General features: G+C 42.7%; 1 protein-coding gene across 4 annotated transcripts; it reads left to right on the top strand.

Moving 5' to 3' along the window:
* Nucleotides 1–1,365: 1,365 nt before the first annotated feature.
* Nucleotides 1,366–23,987, top strand: rfx7b (regulatory factor X7b). Of its 4 annotated transcripts, none has more exons than XM_088996452.1 (10): nt 1,366–1,801; nt 4,564–4,597; nt 9,294–9,379; nt 9,673–9,777; nt 9,868–9,990; nt 15,062–15,182; nt 16,932–17,012; nt 17,092–17,302; nt 18,441–18,736; nt 20,680–23,987. In XM_088996452.1, exons 1-10 carry the CDS (start codon nt 1,674–1,676, stop codon nt 23,833–23,835), a joined length of 4,341 nt encoding a protein of 1,446 aa, XP_088852578.1. In that variant the 5' UTR covers nt 1,366–1,673; the 3' UTR covers nt 23,836–23,987. The 4 variants fall into 4 exon arrangements, with proteins under 4 accessions (XP_088852578.1, XP_088852577.1, XP_088852575.1 ...); XM_088996451.1 differs by having other exon boundaries at nt 9,294–9,380; nt 9,740–9,777; nt 18,483–18,736; XM_088996449.1 differs by having other exon boundaries at nt 1,367–1,801; nt 9,294–9,380; nt 9,740–9,777.
* The last annotated feature ends 2,206 nt before the right edge of the window (nt 23,988–26,193 follow it).

The raw sequence follows: 26,193 nt of genomic DNA, 5'->3' as shown, positions 1-26,193 counted from the left end.
TGTAAAGTGCATTTAGGAGAGTTGTGAATGGCATTGAAAGTGGGCAAAATGATTTTGAAATGTTATTAGTACCCAAGCGGGTCTGATTTATGAGTGGTGTGATGTATTGGCTTCAGCAGGTTCTGGTTATGACCAAGCACCTGAATTCAGGAGCAGTTGGGACTTGGTGACGGAGTATCTTGACAGGGAAAAAGGTCACAATTAAAGTCAAATTGTTACATTTGCATCTTATAAGGAAAACATAATGTATTACTATTATTACAATTTTACAGAATGAAATTGTAAGACAAGAAAAGCCTGGATTTTATGTGCATACATTTGGAATAGTATGACTAGAGTCATAATATTTCAATAATGAATGACAATGATGTCTAAATCAGGCATCAAAATTAGTATGGAATAAGAAAAAAATTAAGTGGTTATGCTATGAGCAAAAAAATATATTTTTATACTTTTAATATGAGGGGAAGAAATATAGCACTTTCATGGAAAGAAAGTTGTAATATAGGAGAGTCAGTCAGGTATATACTACAAGGAAATATAAAATATTCCGTTTCTAAAACTTCTGGGGTGAGTGAATGGCTGCCGCGGTTCCCCTGCAGAAAAAAAACGTGTCCATGGATATTTTTCCTGTAAAATTATAAATTTAAATTTAATGATTGAAATGATAAATATGCAGTGAGAAATTTTATCGTAAAAACACACATACAAGCGTTAGTTTGGCTGTATATGTTCGTGTTTAACATGTGCATGAAGCATTGAATAGTTACTTCCCACACGCATTGTAAACACATTTGACTGTAAATATCCTGTACAGTATATGATAGTTGTTCGTGTTAAGCGCTTTGTTATACATTGTGGTGCACGAATATAGGAAATGCTAGTGTGACGTCATTTGTTTTGGTCACGTGGTACGCGGAGACTTCCGGTAGGCAGTAAGATATGTAAACACAAGAGCCGATAGCATACGAGAGAAGGTTTTCTGAGTGTTCACGTCTATTTTTCGCTGTTGATGAATGAAACTCGCATTATTATAGCAACCGTGGTAATATCATGTGTTGTAGTTGGTTGTGCGAATCGATTTGAAAAAGGATCGGGCTTGAAATTTCACCGCATACCGCTTGCAGAAGAAAGAAGACAACTGTGCCTAGTGGCTATCAACAGGAAGAATTGGACACCAGAACACAGTGGAGATCGTGTTTGTGGCGAACATTTCACCTCAGGTTTGGTATTTTTTCACTTGAAAATTCATTGCTTTATGTATGTGAGTAATCTTTATGATTTTAGCGTGACAGTGGTACTGGTCTTATTTTGAAAGTGAGAATAGGAAACATTTCCGGTTGTCTTTGGCTACCAACGTGCAACCTGACGCGGGCTGCTCGTCCTCGGCTGCCGCTGGCTGCTGCAGGCGTGCTATTGGAGGTAGCGCAGGGACCTCTGCGAAATGCCTGGTGCATGGCCGACCCCCATATTTTCGCCTTCTTTTCCTTTGGCTTCCCCCCCACCCTCCTCCTGCTGTCCAGTGTTTGTCGGCACCATGCTCCGTGGCGGGCTCCCCTAGCTCCCTGAGGCCGCCCCAGCCAGCCAGCGGTGCGGTGGGTCCGGTGCGGCGCTGTGCTCTGCCGGGGATGCGGCCTGCTTGTTAAAGCTCCCCCACCACCCTTCCGACCGTGATGGCTGATGATCAACAACAAGCTGACCAGAAACCTGCCTCGGGACTCAGCTCTCTTCCAGCGCTGGTGCCGGGACTCCAGGGACCCGAAGCGAACGCGTTACAGTTTAAGATCAAGAATTCAATTTGGTAAGGATAGAAATGAATCCCGACGTCGCTGCGGTGCCCTGGTGTTTTTTTTTTCTTCTCCACGTTAGCTCCGTCATTAGCGCATCTACTATATGCAACTATAGCTGAACAAAGCACTCCGGATAAACAACGCGTGTTGGCACAATTTGCACGGAAACGAGACAACAGAGAGCGAAGCTCCAGTGGCTGCTTGATGTTTGCGTGGAAAAATACACCTCCGCGTCGTTTTCGTCAGTAGTAGTAGCTCGCATCATTAGCATGGAGCCACGGGAGGCCATGTTACCAATGACAGTCCATCCGTGAGGCCGGTGACAGGTGTCACAGCCAAGTTCAGCATCTGGAATAAAACATCTTTTCATCGAAATGTGCGTGCCACTTATGCGTCCTTTTAATTACTACCGTGTAGGAGTGTAGTACATCGTAATACACACCGATTCCGTCATTGTGTAGCCACGGAGTGGACAGTACTCAACGTCTCTACCTCGCAAAAGCTGAGTTTCAATACATACAATACATATTGATTTATATAGCGCTTTAACAACAACGGAAGCTCTACCAAATCACATAACATGGATAGGAGATCATAAACAGGAAATAAAGAAGTCACAATGATAGTACAAAGCTCCAGGGAGTGAAACCGAATTAAGTCGGAATCATGCTGAGTTAAAGAAATGAATATGATCTTCCAGTAGAACAGAAACGATGACTTTGCAAAATTTTCTTCATAACAAATAAAGTGGGCAAAAAGCACCGCCGTCTTAAAACTTCCTAATTATATTGCTGCACCCTAAAATTTATCGGATGTCGTATTTTAAGGTTTACTTATTAATTATCTGTAATAACACATACAAATAAGTTATAAGACCTTAATAACTCATTCACTGCCAGATGTGCAAAAAATGTGTCCACTGCAGCGGCAGGGTTTTGTCGTTGTCACTCGAATTTCAGGACACACAGAATATTATGTTTTAGGACTACATAAACATTCAGTGCAGAATAAGAAACCTTATTATTAATATTATTATTATGCTCTCTTCTATCATCAGAAAAAAAAGTTAATTCCTAAATTATATGGGTCTGGAGTTGTACGAGCTTGAAATGTGGGCGGCTCTCCAAAATACAATGCAATACATACATATTGGTTTATATAGCGCTTTAACAAAAGCTGAACCTGGAACAAAGTGCTAACATGCAAAAAAAGGGAAATGCTGCCCCCTTTGTGGAAAGGAAAAAAAACATTGCCAGAGGCCATGGCCAGCGCTTTATTGGCACCCAAACAAGAACAAAAAACAAATTCAGCAATGGCGGTCTAGGTCATATTTTTACCCCATGAATAAATGTGTGAATGGCAGTGAATGTGCTAAGATTTTATGGAGGAAAAAATGCATGTGACAAGTGAAATGCAATAGGCTGATAAGAATAAATATTTATCTACCACATTTTGCCACGATTTTTGATATTTGAGTTTTATATGTTTTTTTTCTTGTATTTTGCTGTTGTCAGGCAAAACCCTCCCATGTCCAAATTTGGTAACTTTGATATTTTTTTCACGAATACATAATGTTGGTGAGTTTCTACGTGAGTCTGTTACCTTGCTATTTGAGTTTGAGTGAGTTGAATGAGTTCAAAAAGCTGGGTTGATAGCTTTTTGAGGGCGGCCCGGTAGTCAAGTGGTTAGCACGCCGGCTTCACAGTGCAGAGGTCGCCGGTTCGCATCCTGCTCCGGCCTCCATGTGTGGAGTTTGCATGTTCTCCCCGGGACCCTGTGGGTTTTCTCCGGGTCCTCGGGTTCCCTCCCACATTTCAAAAACATGCATGGCGGGCAGATTGAACACTCCAAATTGTACCTAGGTGTGAGTGTTACTGTTGTGCGCCTTTGTGTGCCCTGGGATTGGCTGGCAACCAATTCAGGGTGTCCCCTGGCTCGTGACAGCTGAGATAGGCTCCAGCAATCCCCGCGACCCTAATGAGGAATAAGCGGTACGGAAAATGAATGATAGCTTTTTGCATCAAGTGTACAGATGGCTTGTGCGGGTTATTTGTGGAGCCTGATTGATGAGATATTTTAACATTCCAGTCTACACTCTGCTTTTGAACTATCAAAGTTGAAAAAAGTCCAAATTTCACTGTTTTCTATTCATTTTCTCACCACTTCACTTTTGTTTCACTGCTGCGTTCTTGACCAATCACGTGGCTTTAACCGAAGACTGGGGGCGGAGAATAGAGCGCAAAACAGTCGGCCACCATTTTCTTGTTAGGAGAACGGGCTCGTTCGCGAACGACACATCACTCATTGTGGCAGCTCCGTGTGTATCTCGTAAAATAGTTCATATGCTAAGGTAAAACTTTCATAAATGTAACGTTCGTAACCCGAAAAGTTCGTAAGCCAAGGGGTTCGTAAACCGAGGTATCACTGTATTTATTTTTCCAGTTAATCATGACATAAAATAACAGTTTGCACATTCTTAAATATACTTTGAATGGTTATTTGAGACATGAACTGATTGTGTGCACTTATTGGATTCTGCATTAGGTGCTCCCACATTTTTAATTGCCTTTTTTTAAGTGGATAAAACTGCTCAGCATTGGTTGGTCATATTTGTACAGTAGTTTGCTTGCCTTTGAAAATGTAGCCTGCTTGTAACAGTACATCAATGTCTGAACTATGAGGTAGTCAATCTGTAAAATGTATGGGAGGACAAAGTAAAATGACGCAAAGTTGTTGATATCCAATATTTATTTTCTTGTCTCTTTTGTTGCAGCAAATCTGTACAATCAAAAGTGGACAGCATATTGGTGAGTATCCACAGTGCCACATGTGATATATTTATTGCGATACAATTGAACATAATACTTCACACTCTCGAGGATTTGCACACTGCAAGAATTGAAACAAGGGCGTGGAAAATCCTACTGGACCCTCCGCACCCTGCCCACCACCTTTACCAGCTACTCCGTTCAGGCAGGCACTATCGATCCATGCACACTAAATCCAGCAGATCTTTAAACAGCTTCTTTCCCCAAGCCATTAACTCTATAAACACTAACCCAAATATAACTGTATAGTGCAGGGGTGGGCAAACTTTTTGACTCGCGGGCCGCATTGGGTTCTAAAATTTGACAGAGGGGCCGGGCCAGGAGCATTTGGAGGGAGTGTTTGGGCCGGAAATACTAAACCTAAAGCATTAAAGGACAACCGACGCCTCCGGACAAGTTATGTCCATAATTTATAAAATCACTTCAAATGACTTTGACTGAGCGTATTTTACAAAAATTTCACAGCATATAACTATAGTTTACGTTCTAAGACTTGCGCTGAATATTCACGAAGTCTTGTTTTCGAGTTAATGACGATTCCCATGTGACATCACGTTTGGACCGCCCCTGACCGAGAAAGCGACACACAATGCATTTTGGGTACTTTGTTTGGTCTGAAAACTTCGTGTTGATCCATGTTGATGGCGAAATTAGAAGGAAAACACATAAATAACGCCATGGTGAACTAAGACAACTATTTGATATTCGCTGACGCAAATTCCCAGCGGACAAATCAGCCCATTTCCAACGGAGCTTGGGCGCAATCTTCTGCATTTTCTGGGTGCTACATTGCTGTCATTGACGGCTCTAATTGATATGGGAGGACTCCTTGAATCAATTGCAAACATTTATGCTTTCCTCTTCAGAACTATTTGAATCATATTCATAACTGGATGAGTAACAAGAAAACATCTTCTCCGAATCTGAAGCCATTGTTTTGATTCTCGAGCAAGGCAAGACGTCTTGGCGTGACGTCACGAACAAGGGGGTGGGACCTTCTGAAACTGGCCATTTCCGGATTCATTTTGAAGTCATTTTTATTGGTGTTTTTCATTTAACTAAAAATATCAGCCTGCCTGTTTGGGTATTTTAGATGCTATAAAACGTTTTTCTGATGTCAGTGGGAAACACAAAAAAATGGTGCCGGTTGTCCTTTAAATGTAGTGTGTACAAACCTCATAGCACAGTAAGAACCCAATTTATTAACTGTCTTTCAAATGTGAAAAATATCCCTGATCAGTTAATAAATTTGTCTCAAGGAATATGGCGTTTACATACTATTTCGCAGATACTTGGAGGAGGAAATGGAAATAGATTAAAATAACATATGCACTGTGATTTATCAAGATTGCGTCTGTTTTTAATAAGTTTCCATCGAAGGGGCAAAGTTAAAGAAATCAACATTTATTGAAAAATGGAATCACTTTCAACATTCAAAACATATTATTCCACAACGAAATATTCAAGCTCAATAATACCTACTTGTGTTAAATTCCGCCAAATCATAGATGGTTTGTCCTGACCGCGCGCTCAACAAACTCCTCACTGACGCCCTCGCCTTCACGCGCAAACAATACACGTGTACCGTCGCCGAGCACACAGACATAGGCTACCTGCAGCGAAATTTGCATACTCGGCACGGCAGCCAATCAGAAGCATGCTGCTTTCTTCCGGACTTTCGCAAGCGTTATAAAGTCGTGCAATTGCATGTCATTTTCCAAAATAGATGCACAGAACCTCAGCCCAGAAGAAAGATTCAAAAGAAGCTAACAACATATGTGACGCTACAAAACGTAAATTTACATTAAACCGTGACTGTAAAGTGTACGTGAGACTTATGAAAGGGGCTTAGTGGCTCGTAGGAAGCAATGCAAACATTGCGACAATCGACTACTGCAGCAAAATCTAGCCATGCACATTTACCGCAAATTAAGCAAGGTAGCATTTGTAGTAGGTACATTCTTGATTTAAAAAAAACTTTATACTGTGTGACAATGTTTTTTCATGTGATTAGTTGTCTCATTGTGCTTCAAATTGTGAAAAATGGGGCAGGCAACTTTTCAGTTATCTGCCCTGTTGTCTGCTAATTTTTTGTCATGAGTTTCAGACTCTGTTTTTACTATAATTTGGGCAGGTTCGGCGGGCCGGATTAAAAAGCCTAACGGGCCGTATGTCGCCCGCGGGCCGTAGTTTGCCCATGCCTGGTATAGTGGCTCTTTGCAATTTTTTTTATGATGATACTAGTGCAGTGTGTTCTATCGGAGACAAATTCCTTGTGTGTTCTACATACTTGGCAATAAAGATGATTCTAATTCTGACAATCGTAATAGTTGGGACGGGGTGCATTTTTCAAAATCATTCGGCTTGACATCAAACATACCAAAGCTACAGCGCAGAAATGTTCACAATGTTGTAAAAATAGACTTTGTTTCATAAACATCTTGCCTACCAAATACCTGATCATTGAATATTAAAGAACAACCTTCATTGTGTAAATTCCAACCACGTAATTGGTTTGGAATATAGCCGAGTATATCACTTACATGTCATATCAAAGCGACATGAGAATGTTTTTTTTCTATTTTATTTTAGTAGGCTGTTGTTGAACTCGGCATGGGTGTCACGTTTTTGACAGATTCAGGTTGGCAGGATGAGTCCTCATTAAGCACAGACAGCACAAATTGTGCCCGAGAGGGTTTATTTCAGTTCAAACCTCCTTTGGAAGTTAAAAAAAAAAAAAATCAAATAGCTGCCATAATCATTACGCTTGACAAATATTGGCTCAATAAATGATGACATAGCACAAAATGGTTTTAGCGCTGATGCCGACATCCTCCTGAGCTGAGCTTCTTGGGCAAACATGAATGAGCTCTCTGAATTTGTTTTGGCCACACCGACAGAAATTACAGTGGAGCATTACAACTGACACTAATGAACAAAATAAATAAACATGTTATCAAATGTGACCTGTTCAGATTGTTAACCCGCCTACTGCGTGAAGACAGCTGGGATAGGCATCCAAGCTGGGATAGGCATCCAAGCACACCTGGAATCCCTCATGAGTGACTATGAAATTTAGAAGTATGGATGGAGGATTTCAAATATTCTTGACTCAAGTCTCAAAGTACCGATAGCTAGAAATCAATCAATCCACTGTATTTTTTGTTATTTGTCTATCATTCAGATTCAGAGTGTGTGTGTGTGTGTGTGTGTGTGTGTGTGTGTGTGTATGTGTGTGTGTGTATATATATATATATATATATATATATATATATATATATATACTATCGATATATCCGATATATATATATATATATCCGATCCTGCGCCGAACTGCATTAAACAAAAGCCGCCAAAAGAGGGCAGCCAAGCGCCATATAAGAAACGGAGCTGGCCATTAGCCCCCTTTTTTTTTTGGGTGAGAGATGTTCCCCCAATGTTGCCTCAAAATGGCACATATAATTCTTTAATGATTGTAAACATGTATGCTTTAATCTTCAGAACTACAGTGTATTTGAAACATATTCATAACTGGATGTGTAACAAGAAAGCATATTATCCGAATCTGAAGCCATTGTTTGGATTCACAAGCAATGCAAGACGTCTTGGCGTGAAGTCATTTTTATTTGCATTTGAATAAAAAGTGACATCGGCTGTCCTTTAATACACAGTATGGAATGTTAATAATTTTCAAAATCATCGCGCTTCAGCAGACAAAACAAGAAACATTGTTGCAAAAAACGATTGCATTCATATACAGTACAGTGGGCATGTACATAACACAACAGGGAAACTGCAACGCTTACATCTTACTGTATTATGTATACAATTTAAAAAAGTCATCAATCTTCTTCTGCTTCCCATTTTTACCTTTTAACGCAAACACTTCAATCTCGTCTGCTACACACGAGCTAGCGTCTGAAAATGAAAATGGCTCTGCTACACGGGTGCTGGGCACGTAACCAAGTCACCTGACCAAGTCGACCAATGGCGCGACTGATGGCGTGACACGTAACCAAGACACGTGACCAAGGTGACCAATGGCGCGACCGATGGCGTGTCACGTGACAAAGTCACACGGCCAAGTCGACCAATAGCGCGACCGATGGCGGCTCATGTGACCAAGTCGACCAATGGCGCGACCGATGGCGGCTCACGTAACAAGACACGTGACCAAGTTGACCAATGGCGCGACGGATATATCGATGTAAACAACAAAAATGGCCGGCGGGGGATGAAAAGGAGCACCGTAATAACCGGATTATCGTAACAACCGGGTATCGTACTAAAAACTTCGTGTTGTACTAATTATACATAAAAAGACTAGAAATGTGCAAGGGAAATGAAAATAATATCGTAATAAGCGGTACTATCGATATAACGAGACTTTACTGTATATATATATATATATATATATATATATATATATATATATATATATATATATATATATATATATATATATATATATATATATATATATATATATATATATATGCAAGAGTATGTAACCTGATTGACAATCACACCGGGACTATCTTCTATGACCATTCGATAGGGCATTTATTGAAAGAAAATCTATTTCAAGCAATTATTTTTCCTCAAGGTAGGTTCGCATTGATCTGATCATCGCTGTCATTTCTTTGTTGTTTGGGTTTTTTCTTTTCCTTCACAGCAAGATGTTGAGAAGTTTACAGATATCGAAAAGCTCTACCTCTACCTTAAATTGCCTTCTGGTCCCAGCAGCGGCAGTGATAAAAGGTACTCCTTTTATTTTCACACCAAGAAAAGTACACTGGATTCGAGATTTCCATTTTTCTCGCCTATGCTTCCTTGTCTGCTTGATTCATGATGACATTTTTGGCGCCGCTGTCTCATTCTTTGTCTAAAACGATCCTCTGCTACATCACAGACACTCCCAAAAAATTATTAAGAGAAATTTCAAGTCTTTTGTTCCTGATCTGCTTTGTGATATTGTTGGGGATGATCACGCGTTCATGTCAGCTGTGTTATAAAGTCAAACATTGATCGATGTAGATTTTTGCTATACCTAGCTGTCTGTGTTTCATTTGTTTCCCCATATCTATTCATCACCCCAACCCCCAAATTGTGCCCAATTGGACTGAGAATGAGAGGGGGTCATCCACTCCTGGATTATGGTATTCAAGTTTCTGTCTTCACAAGAAATGATGCGCCCAGTGGAGGACACGGTCTGACCGTTTTTGCTTTCTCTTCTTGCACCACCGCAGCGATCAGAGTTCCATGTCATCGAGTCGCACTCAGCAGATGTACGCGTTCAACTGGATACGGAATCACCTAGAAGAGCACCCAGAGACATCCCTCCCCAAACAGGAAGTCTACGATGAATACAAGTGAGTGCCGTTTGGGGGATCGGAGCCGGTGTGGCCCCACAAAAAAAAAATATATATATATATATATATATATATATATATATATTTTTTTTTTAATGACAAATGTCTGGTTCACAGTGGTCATGAGTTGCTTTTCATTTTGTTAGAAGATGCAAGAACGGAATTTAAATCAAAGAGCAAAGTCAACAGCATTTCCTCAACAAAAAAAAAACAATATTTACTCTTTCACTGCCATTCCCGAATTTATTCGGGAATTAAACATATGACGTAGAGCGCCATTCCCAAATTTGTCCGGGTTTAGTTTTTTCTTGTTTGGGTGCCGAAAAAGCACTGCCCATGGCCTCTGGCAATGTTTATCCCTTCCACAAGGGGGCAGTATTTCCATTTTTTTTCCATGTTAGCACTTCTTTCCAGCTTCAGCTGTTGTTAAAGCGCTATATAAACCAATTATGTATGTACTGCATTGTATTTTGCACGGCCACCCTCATTTCAAGCTCATAACTCCAGACCTTTATAATTTAAGAATTAACTCTTTTTTTTGATGAAAGGAGAGAGTCTAAGGTTTCTTACGCTGCAGTGAATGTTTATGTAGTTCAATATTCTGTGGGTCCTGGAATTCGTGTGGCAATGACAAAAGCCCTGGGACTGGAGTGGACACATTTTTGCACGTCTGGCAGTGAATGAGTTAATGACAAATGTCTGCTTCACAGCGGTCATGAGTTGCTTTTCATTTTGTTAGTATAGAACACAATTTAAATAAAAAAGAAAAGCTAACAGCATTTCCTCAAGAAAACAATATTAACATTACAAAAGCACTTGAAACGAAGCAAAATAGGAATGGCAGATTGGAGGGATGCGTGTCGACTTCCTGATTACTCTTGAGGTGTCCTTGATCAAGGCTGCCCTTCTCCTTCACCTTTGGTACAGTTTATAACACAAATATAAAGTCGAGCAGTGGTCACCAACAAGTTGTCTTCGGGCACTATATAGCCCTAAGGACACCTGGGCCTCTTCCTAAAAATAGCTCACTGTGATTTTCTCGAAATGTTCACATTTTACCACCTGCCCCTTTAACCCCACCCCAGACTTAAAGGACATCCGACACCATTTTTTTGTTTCCTAACTGACATCAGAAAAACGTTTTATAGCATCTAAAATATCCAAAACATGCAAGCTGGTATTTACACCAATAAAAATGAGTTAAAGTGTCCCAAAACTACTTCAAAATGACCCCGGAAATGGCGAGTTTCAGAAGGTCCCGCCCCCTTGTTCGTGACGTCACGCCAGGACGTCTTTCCTTGCTCTAGAACAGTCATGGGCAAACTACGGCCCGCGGGCCACATACAGCCCGTTCGGCTTTTTAATCCGGCCCGCCGAACTTGCCCAAATTATAGTAAAAACAGTGTCTGAAACTCATGACAAAAAGTTAGTGGACAACAGAGTAGTTAACTGAAAAGTTGCCTGCCCCATTTTTTCACAACTTGAAGCACAATGAGACAACCAATCACATTAAAAAACATTGCCAAAAACCATTTAGGTTTTTTTTTTAATTGAAGAATGCACCCACTACAAATGTTACCTTGCTTAATTTACGGTAAATGTGCATGGCCGTAGATTTTGCTGCAGTAGTCGATTGTCATTGTGGTGCACAATGCAACGTTTGCATTGCTTCCTAAGAGCCACGAAGCCCGTTTCATAAGTCTCACGTACACTTTACAGTCACGGTTTAATGTAAATTTACGTTTTGTAGCGTCACATATGTTGTTAGCTTCTTTTGAATCTTTCTTCTGGGCTGAGGTTCGGTGCATCTATTTTGGAAAATGACATGCAATTGCACGACTTTATAACGCTTGATAAAGTCCGGAAGAAAGAAGCAGGCTTCTGATTGGCTGCCGTGCCGAGTATGCAAATTTCAACTGCTGGTAGCCTATGTTTGTGTGCTCGGCGACGGTACACGTGTGTTGTTTGCGCGTGAAGGCGAGGGCGTCAGTGAGGAGTTTGTTGAGCGCGCGGTCAGGACAAACCATCTATGATTTGGCGAATTTAACACAAGTAGGTATTATTGAGCTTGAATATTTCGTTGTGTAATAATATGTTTTGAATGTTGAAAGTGATTCCATTTTTCAATAAATGTTGATTTCTTTAACTTTGCCCCTTCAATGAAAACTTATTAAAAACAATCTTGATAAATCACAGTGCATATGTTATTTTAATCTATTTCCATTTCCTCCTCCAAGTATCTGCGAAATAGTATGTAAACGCCATATTCCTTGAGACAAATGTATTAACTGATCAGGGATATTTTTCACATTTGAAAGACAGTAAATAAATTGGGTTCTTACTGTGCTACGACACTACATTTAAAGGACAACCGGCACCATTTTTTTGTGTTTCCCACTGACATCAGAAAAACGCATAGCATCTAAAATACCCAAATCAGGCAGGCTGATATTTTTAGTTAAATGAAAAACACCAATAAAAATGATTTCAAAATGAATCCGGAAATGGCAAGTTTCAGAAGGTCCCACCCCCTTGTTCGTGACGTCATGCCAAGACGTCTTGCCTTGCTCGAGAATCAAAACAATGGCTTCAGATTCGGAGAAGATGTTTTCTTGTTACTCATCCAGTTATGAATATGATTCAAATGGTTCTGAAGAGGAAAGCATAAATGTTTGCAATTGATTCAAGGAGTCCTCCCATATCAATTCGAGCCGTCAATGACAGCAATGTAGCACCCAGAAAATGCAGGAGATTGCGCCCAAGCTCCGTTGGAAATGGGCTGATTTGTCAGCTGGGAATTTGTGTCAGCGAATATCAAATAGTTGTCTTGGTGCAACACACAACGATTCACCATGGCGTTATTTATGTGTAAGTCTTAAAACGTAAACTATAGCTATATGCTGTGGAATCTTTGTAAAATACGCTCAGTCGAAGTCATTTGAAGTGATTTTATAAATTATGGACATAACTTGTCAGGAGGCGTCGGTTGTCCTTTAATGCTTTAGGTTTAGTATTTCCGGCCCAAACACTCCCTCCAAATGCTCCTGGCCCGGCCCCTCTGTCAAATTTTAGAACCCAATGCGGCCCGCGAGTCAAAAAGTTTGCCCACCCCTGCTCTAGAATCAAAACAATGGCTTCAGATTCGGAGAAGATGCTTTCTTGTTACTCATCCGGTTATGAATATGATTCAAATCGTTCTGAAGAGGAAAGCATATATGTTTGCAATCGATGAAAGAAGTCCTCCCGTATCAATTCGAGCCGTCAGGACTCCAATGTAACGTCCCCGAAAATGCACAAGATGGCGCCCAAAGTCCGTTGGAAATGGGCTGATTTGTCTGCGGGGAATTTGTGTCAACTAGTCTCAAATAGTAGTCTTGGTGCAACACACAACACTTCACCATTGCATTATTTATGTTTTTTTCTTCTGATTTCGCCATCAACACGATGTTTTCAGACCAAACAAAGTACCCAAAATGCATTGTGTGACGCTTTCTCGGTCAGGGGCGTTCCAGACGTGATGTCACGTCTGGAATCGTCACCAACTCGAAAACAAAGACTTCCTGAATATTCAGCGTGAGTCTTAAAACGTAAAATATAGCTATATGCGGTGGAATCTTTGTAAAATACACTCAGTAGAAGTCATTTGAAGTGATTTTACAAATTATGGACACAACTTGTCCGGAGGCGTCGGTTGTCCTTTCAACAAGTGCTGAAATAAAGAAATCCTCAATAGAATTGGACGGCGGTGTTATTTTGGTGTTTTAACTCTCCCAATAAAAACAAAAAAAACAGAAAGTAACCCTATGTTTGCTCTTCAATCTGTTGTTCTTTGTTCTGCTTATATTTTAAAGGACAACCGACACCTCCGTTCAAGTTGTGTCCATAATTTGTAAAATCATTTCAAATGACTTCTACTGAGCGCATTTTACAAAATTCCACGGCATATAGCTATATTTTACGTTTTAAGACTGCCGCTGAAGATTCAGTCTTGTTTACGAGTTGATGACGATTCCCTAATTGACGTCACAGAGGGATTGCCCGTGACCGAGAAAGCGACACACAATGCATTTTGGGTACTTTGTTTGGTCTGAAAACTTCGTGTTGCCCCGTATTGATGACGAAATTAGAAAGAAAACTACCTAAATAATGCAATGGTGAATGGTGTGTCGCAGCCAATTGCGGTAACACGCATAAAAGTGTCATTTGCACAAATTCCCAGTGGACAAATCAGCCCATTTCCAATGGAGCTTGTGCGCCATCTTGTGCATTATCTGGGCGCTACATTTGAAGTCCAGACGGCCCGAATTGATACAGAAGGACTTCTTTAATCGATTGCAAACATTTCTGCTTTCCTCTTCAGAACTATTTAAATCATATTCATAACTGGATGAGTAACAAGAAAGCATCTTCTCCGAATCTGAACTCTCTGAAGCCATTGTTTTAATTCTGGAGCAAGGGAGTGTGTGACCAATAGTGACGTCCCAAACAAAGGGGCAGGACTTTCTGAATCTGCCCAGTTCCGAGCTTATTTTGTGGCAGTTTTGGGACACTTAAAGTCATTTTTATTGGTGTTTTGCATTTGACAAAAAATATCAGCCTGCGTGTTTTGGGTATTTTAGATGGTATAGAACGTTTTTCTGATGTCAGTTAGGAAACAAACATCATAATAATACATTTCATTTATAAGCGCCTTTCAAAACTCTCATTCACTGTAATTTTATCTCCTGTTCTTATTTTTTTAGCTGTGGTTTTATTCATGTCCCCGTTTTGTGAGTTTAAAGTGTCCTTGAGAGCTTTGAAAGGCACTTTTAAATGATGATGATGATGATGATGATGATGATTATTATTATGATGATGATGGTGGTGGTTATTATTATTATTATTATTATAATATTATTAATATTATTATTATTATCTTAAAATTGGTGTATCTGGTGTATCAATGCTTCTTTAGGAAAAAAAATACATAAAAGACTGATGACTGTTTCTTTACTTGGAACACAATTGTAAAATGTATTTTTATTTATTTTTTGACTGAAAGCACTTCTTTGGATCTTTTTTTTTTTTGCAGGAGCTATTGTGACAATCTCGGCTACAATCCATTGAGTGCTGCCGACTTTGGGAAGATCATGAAGAATGTCTTTCCCAACATGAAGGCACGTCGACTCGGGATGAGAGGAAAATCCAAATATCCTTTCAACAATTTCCACCGTTTCTTAAGAATAAGAATAATAAATTTCATGTCTAAGCGCCTTTCAAAACTCTCAAGGTCACTTCACAGTCACAGGATCAGTTTTTTTGCAGGTGAGCAGCGGCAGCCACATGCGGCAGCGTTCACTCAACCTGGAATAACTCGAATAGATAGAAAGTTAACTAGCTAGCTAATAGATAACTAATAGATAGCTAGTTAGATAGCGAATAGATAGCAAATGGATAGCTAGGTAGCCAGCTAGCTAGTTAGATAGCAAATAAATAGCTAACGAGGTAGCCAGCTAGCTAGTTAGATAGCAAATGGATAGCAAATAGATGGCTAGCTAGGTAGCCAGCGAGCTAGTTAGGTAGTTTATAGATAGCAAATAGATAGCAAATAAATAGCTAGCTAGGTAGCCAGCTACAAAGCTAGCTAGGTAGCCAGCCTTTAAAAACTCTCAAGGTCCCTTCACAGTCACAGGATCAGTTTTTATGCGGGTGAGCAGTGGCAGCCACACGCGCCAGCGTTCACGGAACACAGAATATGTCCGTTGAAGGTACTAGAATACCAACACAAGTAAGCTCAATTTTAGCATCACAGCGCTCTATTTTAGCATCACAGGCATGTCAGTGCACGTTAGCGCTTGGTTAGCTCCGCACTTCTTCTTCACTTTTAAATGCTGTCAAATTATTTGTAGCACTGATTCCAATTAATTTGGTTACATTTAGTGCACCAGTCGATCTCCAAGGTACTATTGGTAGATCGCACGAGAAGGTGATGTGACATTGTCATGAACTGACGCTATCCAAATAAAGTTGATTTGTTTTGAAGAAAAAAAACTAGACGTCAGCCTATCAGCTATCCCTTTAATTGATTGATACAGTAAAGTCTCGTTATATCGATATTCAAGGGAGTCCGAAAAAATATCGATATAACCGGGACTATCGATATATCCGACCCTGTTTGCATGTAATTTTCTCCGTGCGTGCATAGAAATAGTATCGACATAACCGGGACTATCGATATATCCGATATCGATATAACGAGACTTTACTGTATATCGGACAACTAATCAGGTGACATCTCATTATTAGGTACACTGTGCGTGCTCAAACAGCGCCCCTGAGCGTTGCAAAGTTAACAAGCTAGCCGTTTGTTACACAATAATTTTTCGCTCGTTTTCTTCCTCTTAAACGTAAAATAGGGTATAAAATGAGTGGGGCAGCTGGACCAAGTAGGAAGAAAAAAGTATACCGTTCATATGGAATGGAAGTAGGACTTTATTCACAATTACATTTTTAAAGTGTGTTTGTCTCGTCTGCCAGTTATTTGGGTGAACAGAATTATGTTGTGTTGTGCAACATATGCGGTTATACATCAAAATAAGTTGCAAGAATGCTCAATATATTTCTCAATAAATACAATGGGTGGATCATTTCGACTTGGTCATTTCAAAAGTAGCTACCATGCTGAAAAGGTGTGAGCACCCGTGATTTAGTGGTTTAGAGACATTACATCTAGTTTGACCACATGAGGGCGCTAACAGCTTACTTTGCTCGGCTCACACTTGCACCAGGAGGTTTTAGTCAACCATTTTCTGTTTTACAATTCTATTTGTGGCGGATTTTTCCCAGTAGTTTTTCGCTTGCCTGGACTAAAGAGAGAATGGGGTAGAGACAAATCGAATTTCATCAGGAAAATCACATCATAAATGAAACCATTATGCAAACCTTAACTCCTTCGCACATATTGTTATAGCGGCTTAAGAAAGAAAGCTTTTGTTCACATGCCGTCCTTACCCAACTTGGATCTGCAGAAATCCGGCGATGGAGTACGTTCTTCAATATCAATGCCCAAATAGCGTGTCGTGTTCGTTCACTCACCTCTTATCTTCTTTTTTTCCATTTTAGTGTGAACTGATGGAGGCGTCCGGACAGTCCCCGAGTGCCGAGGATGAAATGAGGTCAGCAGCTTGTGGTTTGGTGTGCGAGTGGGCCCAAAAGGTCTTAAGTCGTCAGTTCGACAACGTAGAGGATCTCGCGCGTTTCCTGCTGAATAGCCACTACATTGGTACCAAGTCCATGGCTGCGCTCACTGTTATGACAGGAACACCCACAACAGGTATGGAAGATTCAACCTGTTTTTTTGCACTGCCATTTTTTAATGGAAAATTGACTTGCTTTTAATTTGAATTGATCTGATTTGGAATTTCTCAGTGCTTCAGTGTTTGTGATTTTCCTCATTTGTTCTTTTGTTTACCATTTTACTGCATTCAAACTTTAACTCATTCCTCGTCAGACGATGTGTATAAATATGTCCACTCCCGTGCCAGAGTCACTGAAATTGCAGGATCCACAGAATATTGGCTTTTAGGACTACATTCCTTAGACTCTCTTCTTTTATCAGAAAAAAATGAGGTTAATTCCTAAATTCTATGGGTCTGGCGTTATCTGAGCTTGAAATGTGGGCGACTGTACAAAATATTGTACAACACAATGCATACATATTGTTTTATGTAGTGCTTTAACAACAGCAGGAGGTGTAACAAAGCGCTAACATGCACAAAAGGCAAATGCTGCCCCCTCTGACCAGCGCTTTATCTGCAGCCGCGCAAGAAAAACTAAAACCCATTCATACTTTTCAAGACCCGAATAAATTTGGGAATGGCAACAAATTAGTTAATATCCTTTAAAACAGACCATGGTACAGTTTTTGGACAATGCAGATAAAAAAACAAGATTGTTATTATGTAATGCTGTGCTCCGTTGTGTTTCCATAAATTAGATGTACACTATTTTCCGGTGTATACTGTAAGTTGCACCCAAAAGCCTTGATTTTCTTCAAAAGATGACCCTGTGCCTTACACACCGGTGCGTCTTATATGTGAAGTAATATTGAGCCACAACAGGTCTCACAACTACCGTCAACAGCCAATGACCATTTCCCGCTGTAGAAGAAGTAGTAGTGCGTAACTACAGCCTCTACTATAGTGCCTTATAATGTGATGTGCCTTATATTTGGAAAACTTTGATATATTTATATACTGTATATTTGGGAAACTTTTTTCATTCATTTAAGGTGTGCCTTATAGTCCGGTGTGCCTTATATATGGACACGTTTTGAAAATACATCATTCATTGGGGGTGCGCCTTATACGCCGGAAAATATGGTAGTTCAAGCGGAATATGAATGCTATCCTCACTGAGAAGACTTGATGACATGTTCTTAATTCTTTCACTTTTCGCAACCCCCCCAATAGGCATGAAAACGCCAACACCAGCTTCCGCATTTGTCCCCACAGCCGAGGCCAACTCCTTCCAGCCCCAGGTGAAGACCCTGCCCTCGCCCTCCGTTGATGCAAAGCAGCAACTGCAGCGAAAGATCCAGAAGAAGCAGCAAGAACAGAAGCTCCACTCTCCTTTACCCAGCGAAGCGCAAGTCAAACGAACGGAGGCCAGCACCCCCGGCCCGACCCTCCCCTGCGGCAGCCCCGCTCTGCTGTCTCCTCAGCCCACCATCGGCATCGTAGTAGCAGCTGTGCCCAGCCCAGTCACGGTAGGGAACTGTTGACGAAATCAGTTCTTGACCATCACTTACAGACAAAAGCAAAGCATTTTCACTCGCAGCAGTACGATAAGCAGGGATGCATCTGGGCCACGCCATTTACGCATTTTGACAGCCACTGGCGCAACTTTGTAACTCCATTGCGCCAGCACCAACGCAAGTCTATTACGATTAGCGCATATTGCTACGTGATCTGCCCCACGTGTGACATACTTCTGTTACAATTGCTAAAGAAAAAAATGTAGTTAAACAGCAATTGTCATCTTCCATCTTGCCTTACCAATATCGACACATAATCGCTTTGCATTTGTTGCGTTCCAAAGTCGTGCTAGAGGATATTTCGGGCATTTCGGTGATCTGCCGGAAACTGCCAAAGGGCGAATCAAATATTCAATTACCCATGGTGCACTGCAGTATTTACATAAAACATGGCAGATGGATGCAGTATGGAGTGTTAGAACAGGAGTAAAACTCGAAAAGACATTGAAAACAGGCAGAAAACTAAACATATTCTTGTTTTTTTTAAGAAACAATCGAACACATCTGCAGAGTGTTAATGATTGGAATTTCCCGGCTAGTGGAATGATTTCAGAGCTGTTGAGGCACATCGGAAATCTTCAAAGCAAAGGAATTTGTTTAAGTAGAAGCTAGGAAGAAATTTTGGGCTAAGTCTGCTCTCTTTGTCTTCTCTGTAATACCGTAGAATATCAAAAAAGCACGGGATTGATTGTGTAGTAACAAAAGCACATTTAAAATATTTGTTTATTTTATATATGAATAAATGTTTTGACTTGAATTAAAATTGTTTATTGTTATATTAGAAAAATAGATTTGAGTCAAATAATGGTTTTTCATTTGCTATTTAGAAATATCATGCTCCAACGTATGTATTTTGGTTGATTTCAAACAGTTTTGTATACTTCGACCATCTCGTTAAATCGGGCCCCAACCATTTTAGAATTTCATAATTAGAATTGGAAAGCCTTTAAAGGACAACCGACACCATTTTTTTCTTTCCTAACTGACATCAGAAAAACGTTTTATAGCATCTAAAATACCCAAAACACACAGGCTGATATTTTAAGTGTCTCAAGACCACTTCAAAATGACCTCGGAGATGGCGAGTTTCTGAAGGTTCCGCCCTCTTGTTCGTGACGTCACGCCAGGACGTCTTGCCTTGCTCTAGAATAAAAACAATGGCTTCAGATTCGGAGAAGATGCTTTTTGTTACTGTTACTGTTACTTTGTTGCAATTGATTAAAGAAGTTCTCCCGTATCAATTCAAGCCGCCAGGACTCCAATATAGAGTTCCAGAAAATGCACAAGATGGCGCCTAAGCTCTGTTGGAAATGGGCTGATTTGTCTGCTGGAAATTTGTGTCAACTAGTATCAAATAGTAGTCTTGGTGCAACACACAATGATTCACCGTCGCGTTATTTATGTATGTTCCTTCTAATTTCGCCATCATCACGGATCAACACCAAGTTTTCAGACCAAGCAAAGTACCCAAAATGCATTGCTTTCTCGATGAGGGGCGTTCCAGACGTGACGTCATGTCAGGCATCGTCATCAACTCGAAAACAAGACCTCCTGAATTGTCAGCGCCAGTCTTAAAACGTAAAACATAGCTATATGCGGTGGAATCTTTGTAAAATACGCTCAGTAGAAGTCATTTGAAGTGATTTTATGTTATGGACACAACTTGTTCGGTGGCGTCGGTTGTCCTTCAATAGTCCTACAATCGGGAAATTTACAATTTGGCCTCCTTTTCAATAGGGGGCCAAATACATAAGGAGGCCAACTGCCCCCTTTTTTTTAATTCCCCAGATGCATCCCTGAATAAGCGTTTTTTTTTTCTTCACCAAATGCAAAAGTGTAACGACACGCACGTCAAATCATTCAAGAACCCCCCCCCCCCCCTCTTGTTCTCCCAGGTACAGAGAAGCCGGCAGCTAATGACTTCTCCATCCCCTGTCGGCACAACCGAGGGAAAAGTGCTCCCTGTGAACTTAGTGGTCACCCAGTCCCTGAAGCAGTCCCCCAAAACCCCCCAGAATATCCCTGCAAGCCCGGTGGGGGATCGCTTGGCACGGCACGGCACCCGCTACGCTCAAATCCTCCCCAAGCCTTCCGCCACCAGTGCCATCACACTTCGCTCCCCTCCTACCTTGCTCATTACCAACAGCCCCATCAAAACTGTGATGCCCACCCCCCACGTCAGCTCGGTTAACGTGGTTAAGATGACAGCTATCGCGTTAGCTCCTAGCAGCAGTAGCGGCAGCGCCAGCAGCAGCACCGTCGTGCGCGCCGTGACGTCAACCATCGATGAGTCGCAAGGTGTCGCCGGCGGAGTCCGACCTGTTGCCTCTAGTTTGACCCCCTCCATCGACATCAAGGGGTCCGAAGCTGGAAGCTACAACAGCACTGTCTCCGGTGCTGAGAAATCCGGCGTCGCCTCCGCCGAGGAGAGAGTGGCCAAGTTCAGGGCTGCGAGTGAGCCAAGCTTATCCGTCAAGTGTTCTCCAGGACCGGACAAGATCACCAGGATGAGGAGTGACTCCATTTCCCATTCGGCCTCGGTCGCCCTCGCCGGGATTCAGGACAGCAATAACAGCAACTGCCATGACGGCACCTTGTACTTGACTGTTGATAATCACGCCTCCGTCGGCGCCGTTTCGGCCGGTGGTATCCCGGCTTCAAAAGACCCCTGCGCAGAATCCAAAAGTCCCAGAAAGCGCACGGGCCCTAGCGGAGAATCTCACGTTATTCCCGTCAAGAGAGTTTTTATATCTCAGCAGCCGCCCGTATCAGCTGACAATCCCAAAACCGGAATGGGGGTGGCGGTGAAAAGGATCGCGCGACCGGGAACTCCAGCCCGACCGGAAAGCGCTCCGTGCAAAGTGAGCGCCAAACCCGCCTCGGTCGCCCCGCCGCAGATCCTGGCGCTCTCCGACTCCCCCGTGGCGCACATCCAGGGCTCCTCGACTGTTGTCAAGCCGCAAGCTTTGATGGTGAAACCGGACGAGCGTTCCGACGCGGCGCCAACGTCCGAGCAGCTTTTGTTACAGCAAATGGCAAACAACTCAGGAGCGCACAATCCCTCCGTGATGGGCGAACTCAAGAGCACAATATGGCAGGAGAGTCAACTGGATGAGCTCCGGAAACACTCGGCGGACCACGAGCGAGCCCCCGCGGAGCAGCTTGCTCTGATCACCCGACCCTCCGACGCCCCCGCTCAGCTGGTCCTCGCGCAGGACATGGTGGACTTTAGCGCATCTCAGCCCAACATGGACTACTTCCCGTTCAACGACGACGACATGACCCAGGACAGTATCGTTGAGGAGCTGGTCCAGATGGAGGAGCAGATGAAGCTGAAGGTTCTTTTCGGCAGCTGCGTGGATGTTACCCTCCAAGGCCAGCCCGCCAGCGGCCAAAATCCCACCCTCGACGCGCACCAGGCCGGCGCGACTTTCTACCACTCCGCCCACAGCAGCACCACCCCGGTCCAAACTCCCACGCCGACTCCCACGCCGACACCCACGCCGACGTCGGAGATGACCCTTAGCCACAGCCTCGCAAGAGAGAGCCCCTGCTCCCGAATGGCTCCCGTCACCCCCGTGGACGGCGCGCTGGGTCACCACACCCCTATCAGCACGCCGCTGTCCAACTGCAGCAGCAGCGTCCCGCCGAGTCCCGTGGAGTGCAGAAACCCCTTCGCCTTCACGCCCATCAACTCCAGTTACCACGACGCCAGTATCGTGTCCAGCAGCCCCGTCAAACCCATGCAGAGGCCCACGGCCACGCACCCGGATAAAGCCAAACTGGAGTGGATCAACAACCGCTACAACGCCACCAATTCAAGCGGGCCCTTGTCCAACCACAGCATCGGGATCCTACCCAGCTACCGAGACCTGGTGGACGACCAGTTTCGGAAGCCGCACGCTTTTGCAATCCCCGGCCAGTCGTTTCAACCTCAGTCCAGATCGGATTCGGCTCATTTCGGCACTTTGACGGCCGTCTCGCCCGCGCAGCAAGTCGCCGCTCCCGCGAAACAGGAGAGTTTTGCCGTGCCGGCCCCGCTGGACAGCAAAGCGCTCGCCCCCTCCGCGTCTGTCACTTTCCGCTGCCGCAGCGTCAGCCCCGCCGTGCGCCAGAGGAACTCCAGCGGGAATGCTAGCGGGATCCTTCAGACCGCCGCCAATGCCGCTAGCGCCACCCTAGCTGTCGTCTCGCCCTTTAACTCGGCCATCACTTCCGAAGTGCTCAGCATTCTGTCCAACAGCCAGTCGGCCGCGTCCGTCCAGAGCATGGTCCAACGCAGCCAATCCGTACCGCTGAACATCATGATGCAGAGCGAGTTATTACCCGTGCAGGGCTCAACGAACACGGCCAAAATCACCAACGTCCTTCTCAGCAAAATGGAGGCCGACGGGGACGAATCCGTCCGCGGGCTGGGGGTGAACAACCTCCCGTCTAACTACACCGCACGCATGAATCTCACACAAATCCTGGAGACGACGCCGACCTTCGCCGCGGGAACGTCGCACCAGACCTCGCTGCCCGTCACCTCCGGCCCGGTCGCCTTTGAGCTCCAGCAGCGCGGCTACCTCGCCAACGCCGGCGGGGAGCGGGTCGGCTTCTCCGCTGCGGACAACCAAGCACAAGAGGGCCTCGCTGAGCCCGAACGGCAGCAGCAGCAGCAGCTCCAGGAGACCCAACGGGAAGTGGAGGACGAGCAGCAGCGGCTGGATTTCAACAATACCGTCAAGGACTTGTTAGGGGATGACACCCTCAACCCCAGCTCCCAGCTGGTGGGCCAAGTGGCCTCGGAACTCAACGCGGTGGCGTCCGACTTTTCAAACGACATCCGACTGACCACAGATCTGTCCAGTAGCATTACTGACCTTAACACCTTGGACACCAATCTGCTTTTTGACCCCAATCAACAGCAGGAACAATATGAAGACTCGACACTGGAAGAACTGAAGAACGATCCGCTCTTTCAGCAGATATGCAGCGATACTGTGAACTCTGGCTTCGATTGGCTGGAGAGCAAAGACCAGCCGACGACTGTCGAGATGCTGGGTTGATCTTACTTTTTTGATGCTCGACACACTTGTGTTCTGTGTCATCCGTTCGTTTGGTGCGTTTCTAGTGTCTCTGTGTTGTTTTTTACGAGTTTGTTGGGACTTGAAAGGACATTTGCCGTTGGTTCTGTTTAAAAAAAAGTGCCAGGCTGACTCTCACTCTCTACTCTCTACTCTCTCTCTATTTCTCTTTCTGTTGATGTTCCGTTAACCTTCTCCTTGGTTCCCATTTGGTCCCCCGCCCCCACCCGGTGTCTACAATCAGAAATGAAAGCCTTGGAAATAAAAAAGAGATTCAAGTGGCTCGGCATGCAGTGATGTTGTGAGCTTTTTGGGGGAAAAAAAATACCTCTTCCACGTTCGAACAAATTCAAGAATGCAATATTGAACAAATACTTGGAAGTGAGACGGATAAGAGATTTGGCACAATCTGACATCACCCCCCAAAAAAATGTAAACTATTTTCCGTGTGTGCAGTTTAACCAAATGTGGATTTAAAAAAATAGGTTGGTCGTGTTGGTTGTTTAACATTTGCCTGCCATATCGAAATATTAAAACAGGTAGCGACTTATGCTACCAGGTGCTGAATTTTTGACAAGTTCTTTCTACTTTATCATAAACCAAATCAGTGATTGACGCCTGAGCATGGTTGACATTTTTCTTTCTTAAAAATCCCATACTGTTGAAAAACTTCTAAAAAGGAGTGGATGAAACGGTAGGGATAGCGATGGGATTTCAGGCCACTTGTCGGACTAAACATTAAAAGGAATCAACTTGGCTGCCTTATTCCTTCAGTCCGAGGCCTTACGCCATCTTTAAAGCGACTGTACATAGACTCATTTTAGGATCCAACCATTCGGAGCATCGTATCAAGGTAGCTGTTAACACTTGATATTTTCAGCACTATTCCTTCATCGCCTTGTTTCGCAGTGTTAAAGCGTAGACCGGATTTTTTTTTTTGGGTGTGCGTGTCTGTGTACAGTTTAGCGATAACACTGCGTGACCTTAACTGCATTTAGAAGAATTTGATATAACGTCACAGAACCAATGGCAGGCACGCTTTACGTCATTTGGTTTTCACGTTATTGGTGTTTTTTTGTTGCATGTTTTATTGAATAAAAAGGAAAAAATAAAGCAAAGGGTTTGGAGAAGGCTAAGCGTCAAAATTCAAGAAGCAGAAATCTCGCATTGATGTCATCTAGAACGAAATGTGTGATCCCGCCTGGCCTTATTTCCATACCAAAGATTTGGGAAATGAGATTCTTACACATGGTCACTCCGAGTTAAAATCAGCAGGAGTGATGACACCCTTTTATTACATCTCAGAATAAAAAAAAAACGAAATGAGATCAATTTTATGTACAGTATGTATATTAGGGAAGTGTTCGCAAGCCGACAAGTAACCGTGGCTGTTCAAAAACGCATGTTGAAACCATCACTTCTATGTGATACAGTCAAGAGGCTTATTTGAGTTTTTTGGGCAGTTGTCAATGTTGTACAAGTCATGTTGAAGCTCTTTTTGTAAATAGGATACATACATGAAGATTTGATGTATTCGGACACTATATTATGGCCATTATTATAGCTAAGTATGTGTCATTATAAAAGGAAAAAAAAGCTTAACAGATGTATAGTCGGCAAGATACTGTATGTTGTGTGTTGCATTTCTGGCTTAGAGTGTCGTAAAAGTAATGCTGTCTGGTCTTTGCTTGCTGATTTTATTTGACTTTTTGAGGAGGAGAGAAGGGGCCAGGGGGAGCAGGGGTTAGGGGAGGGGCGAAAAAAAAAAGATATTGTGACACTGTTAGCTGGGTGCAAACATTTTTTTTGCGACAAAGCCTTTCAGCAAAACACTGAATAAGAAAAAAAGCATCTACTCATGTTTCCACAAACTTCGGAGGTCCTCATTATTGCACTAAATTTTTACGACACACACATTTGCCACGTCTTAACAGACTAATGTAACGTTGGACGCCCGCAACATTAAAAAAAAAAAAAGAAAATACAATATTTTTTATGATAATAAGGAAATAAACTGTCAGAAATTGACGAATTGTCTTGTAGCAAAATGTGCATTAATCTCAGTGAGATACACATTTCTTACGCATTCTCATACAGGAGAATATGAAGCATTGAGGTGGGGAGGTGTAAAGAAAATATTAGGAGAAACCTTTAAAAACCAACGTGCTCGTGGTGTTGCAAAATGATTGTACGCACGCATGTGTGATGACTTCTGTTGTACTTTGTATATTCTCGGTCACCGCTGTCTCCTGTCATGTGGGCAGGTTCTGTTAAACAGTCAGGCGGTGCCAGTTTTGTCAGTTACTTCTTTCCATTGCTGTTTACTGAGTTACATTTTGT

This window comes from Hippocampus bargibanti, linkage group LG05 (genome assembly GCF_051943395.1).
Source record: "Hippocampus bargibanti isolate YZ-2025 linkage group LG05, ASM5194339v1, whole genome shotgun sequence".
NCBI lineage: Eukaryota > Metazoa > Chordata > Actinopteri > Syngnathiformes > Syngnathidae > Hippocampus > Hippocampus bargibanti.
Note: the sequence above shows the minus strand (reverse complement) of the source record. Positions and strands in the feature narration are given on the sequence as shown.

Coding starts and splice junctions, on each gene's coding strand:
- rfx7b (XM_088996452.1), top strand. CDS start 1,674: ATGGCTGATGATCAACAACAAGCTGACCAGAAACCTGCCTCGGGACTC. Junction 17,013..17,091: donor TGCAGAAATCCGGCGATGGA/GTACGTTCTTCA, acceptor TTTCCATTTTAG/TGTGAACTGATGGAGGCGTC. Junction 17,303..18,440: donor GACAGGAACACCCACAACAG/GTATGGAAGATT, acceptor CCCCCCCAATAG/GCATGAAAACGCCAACACCA.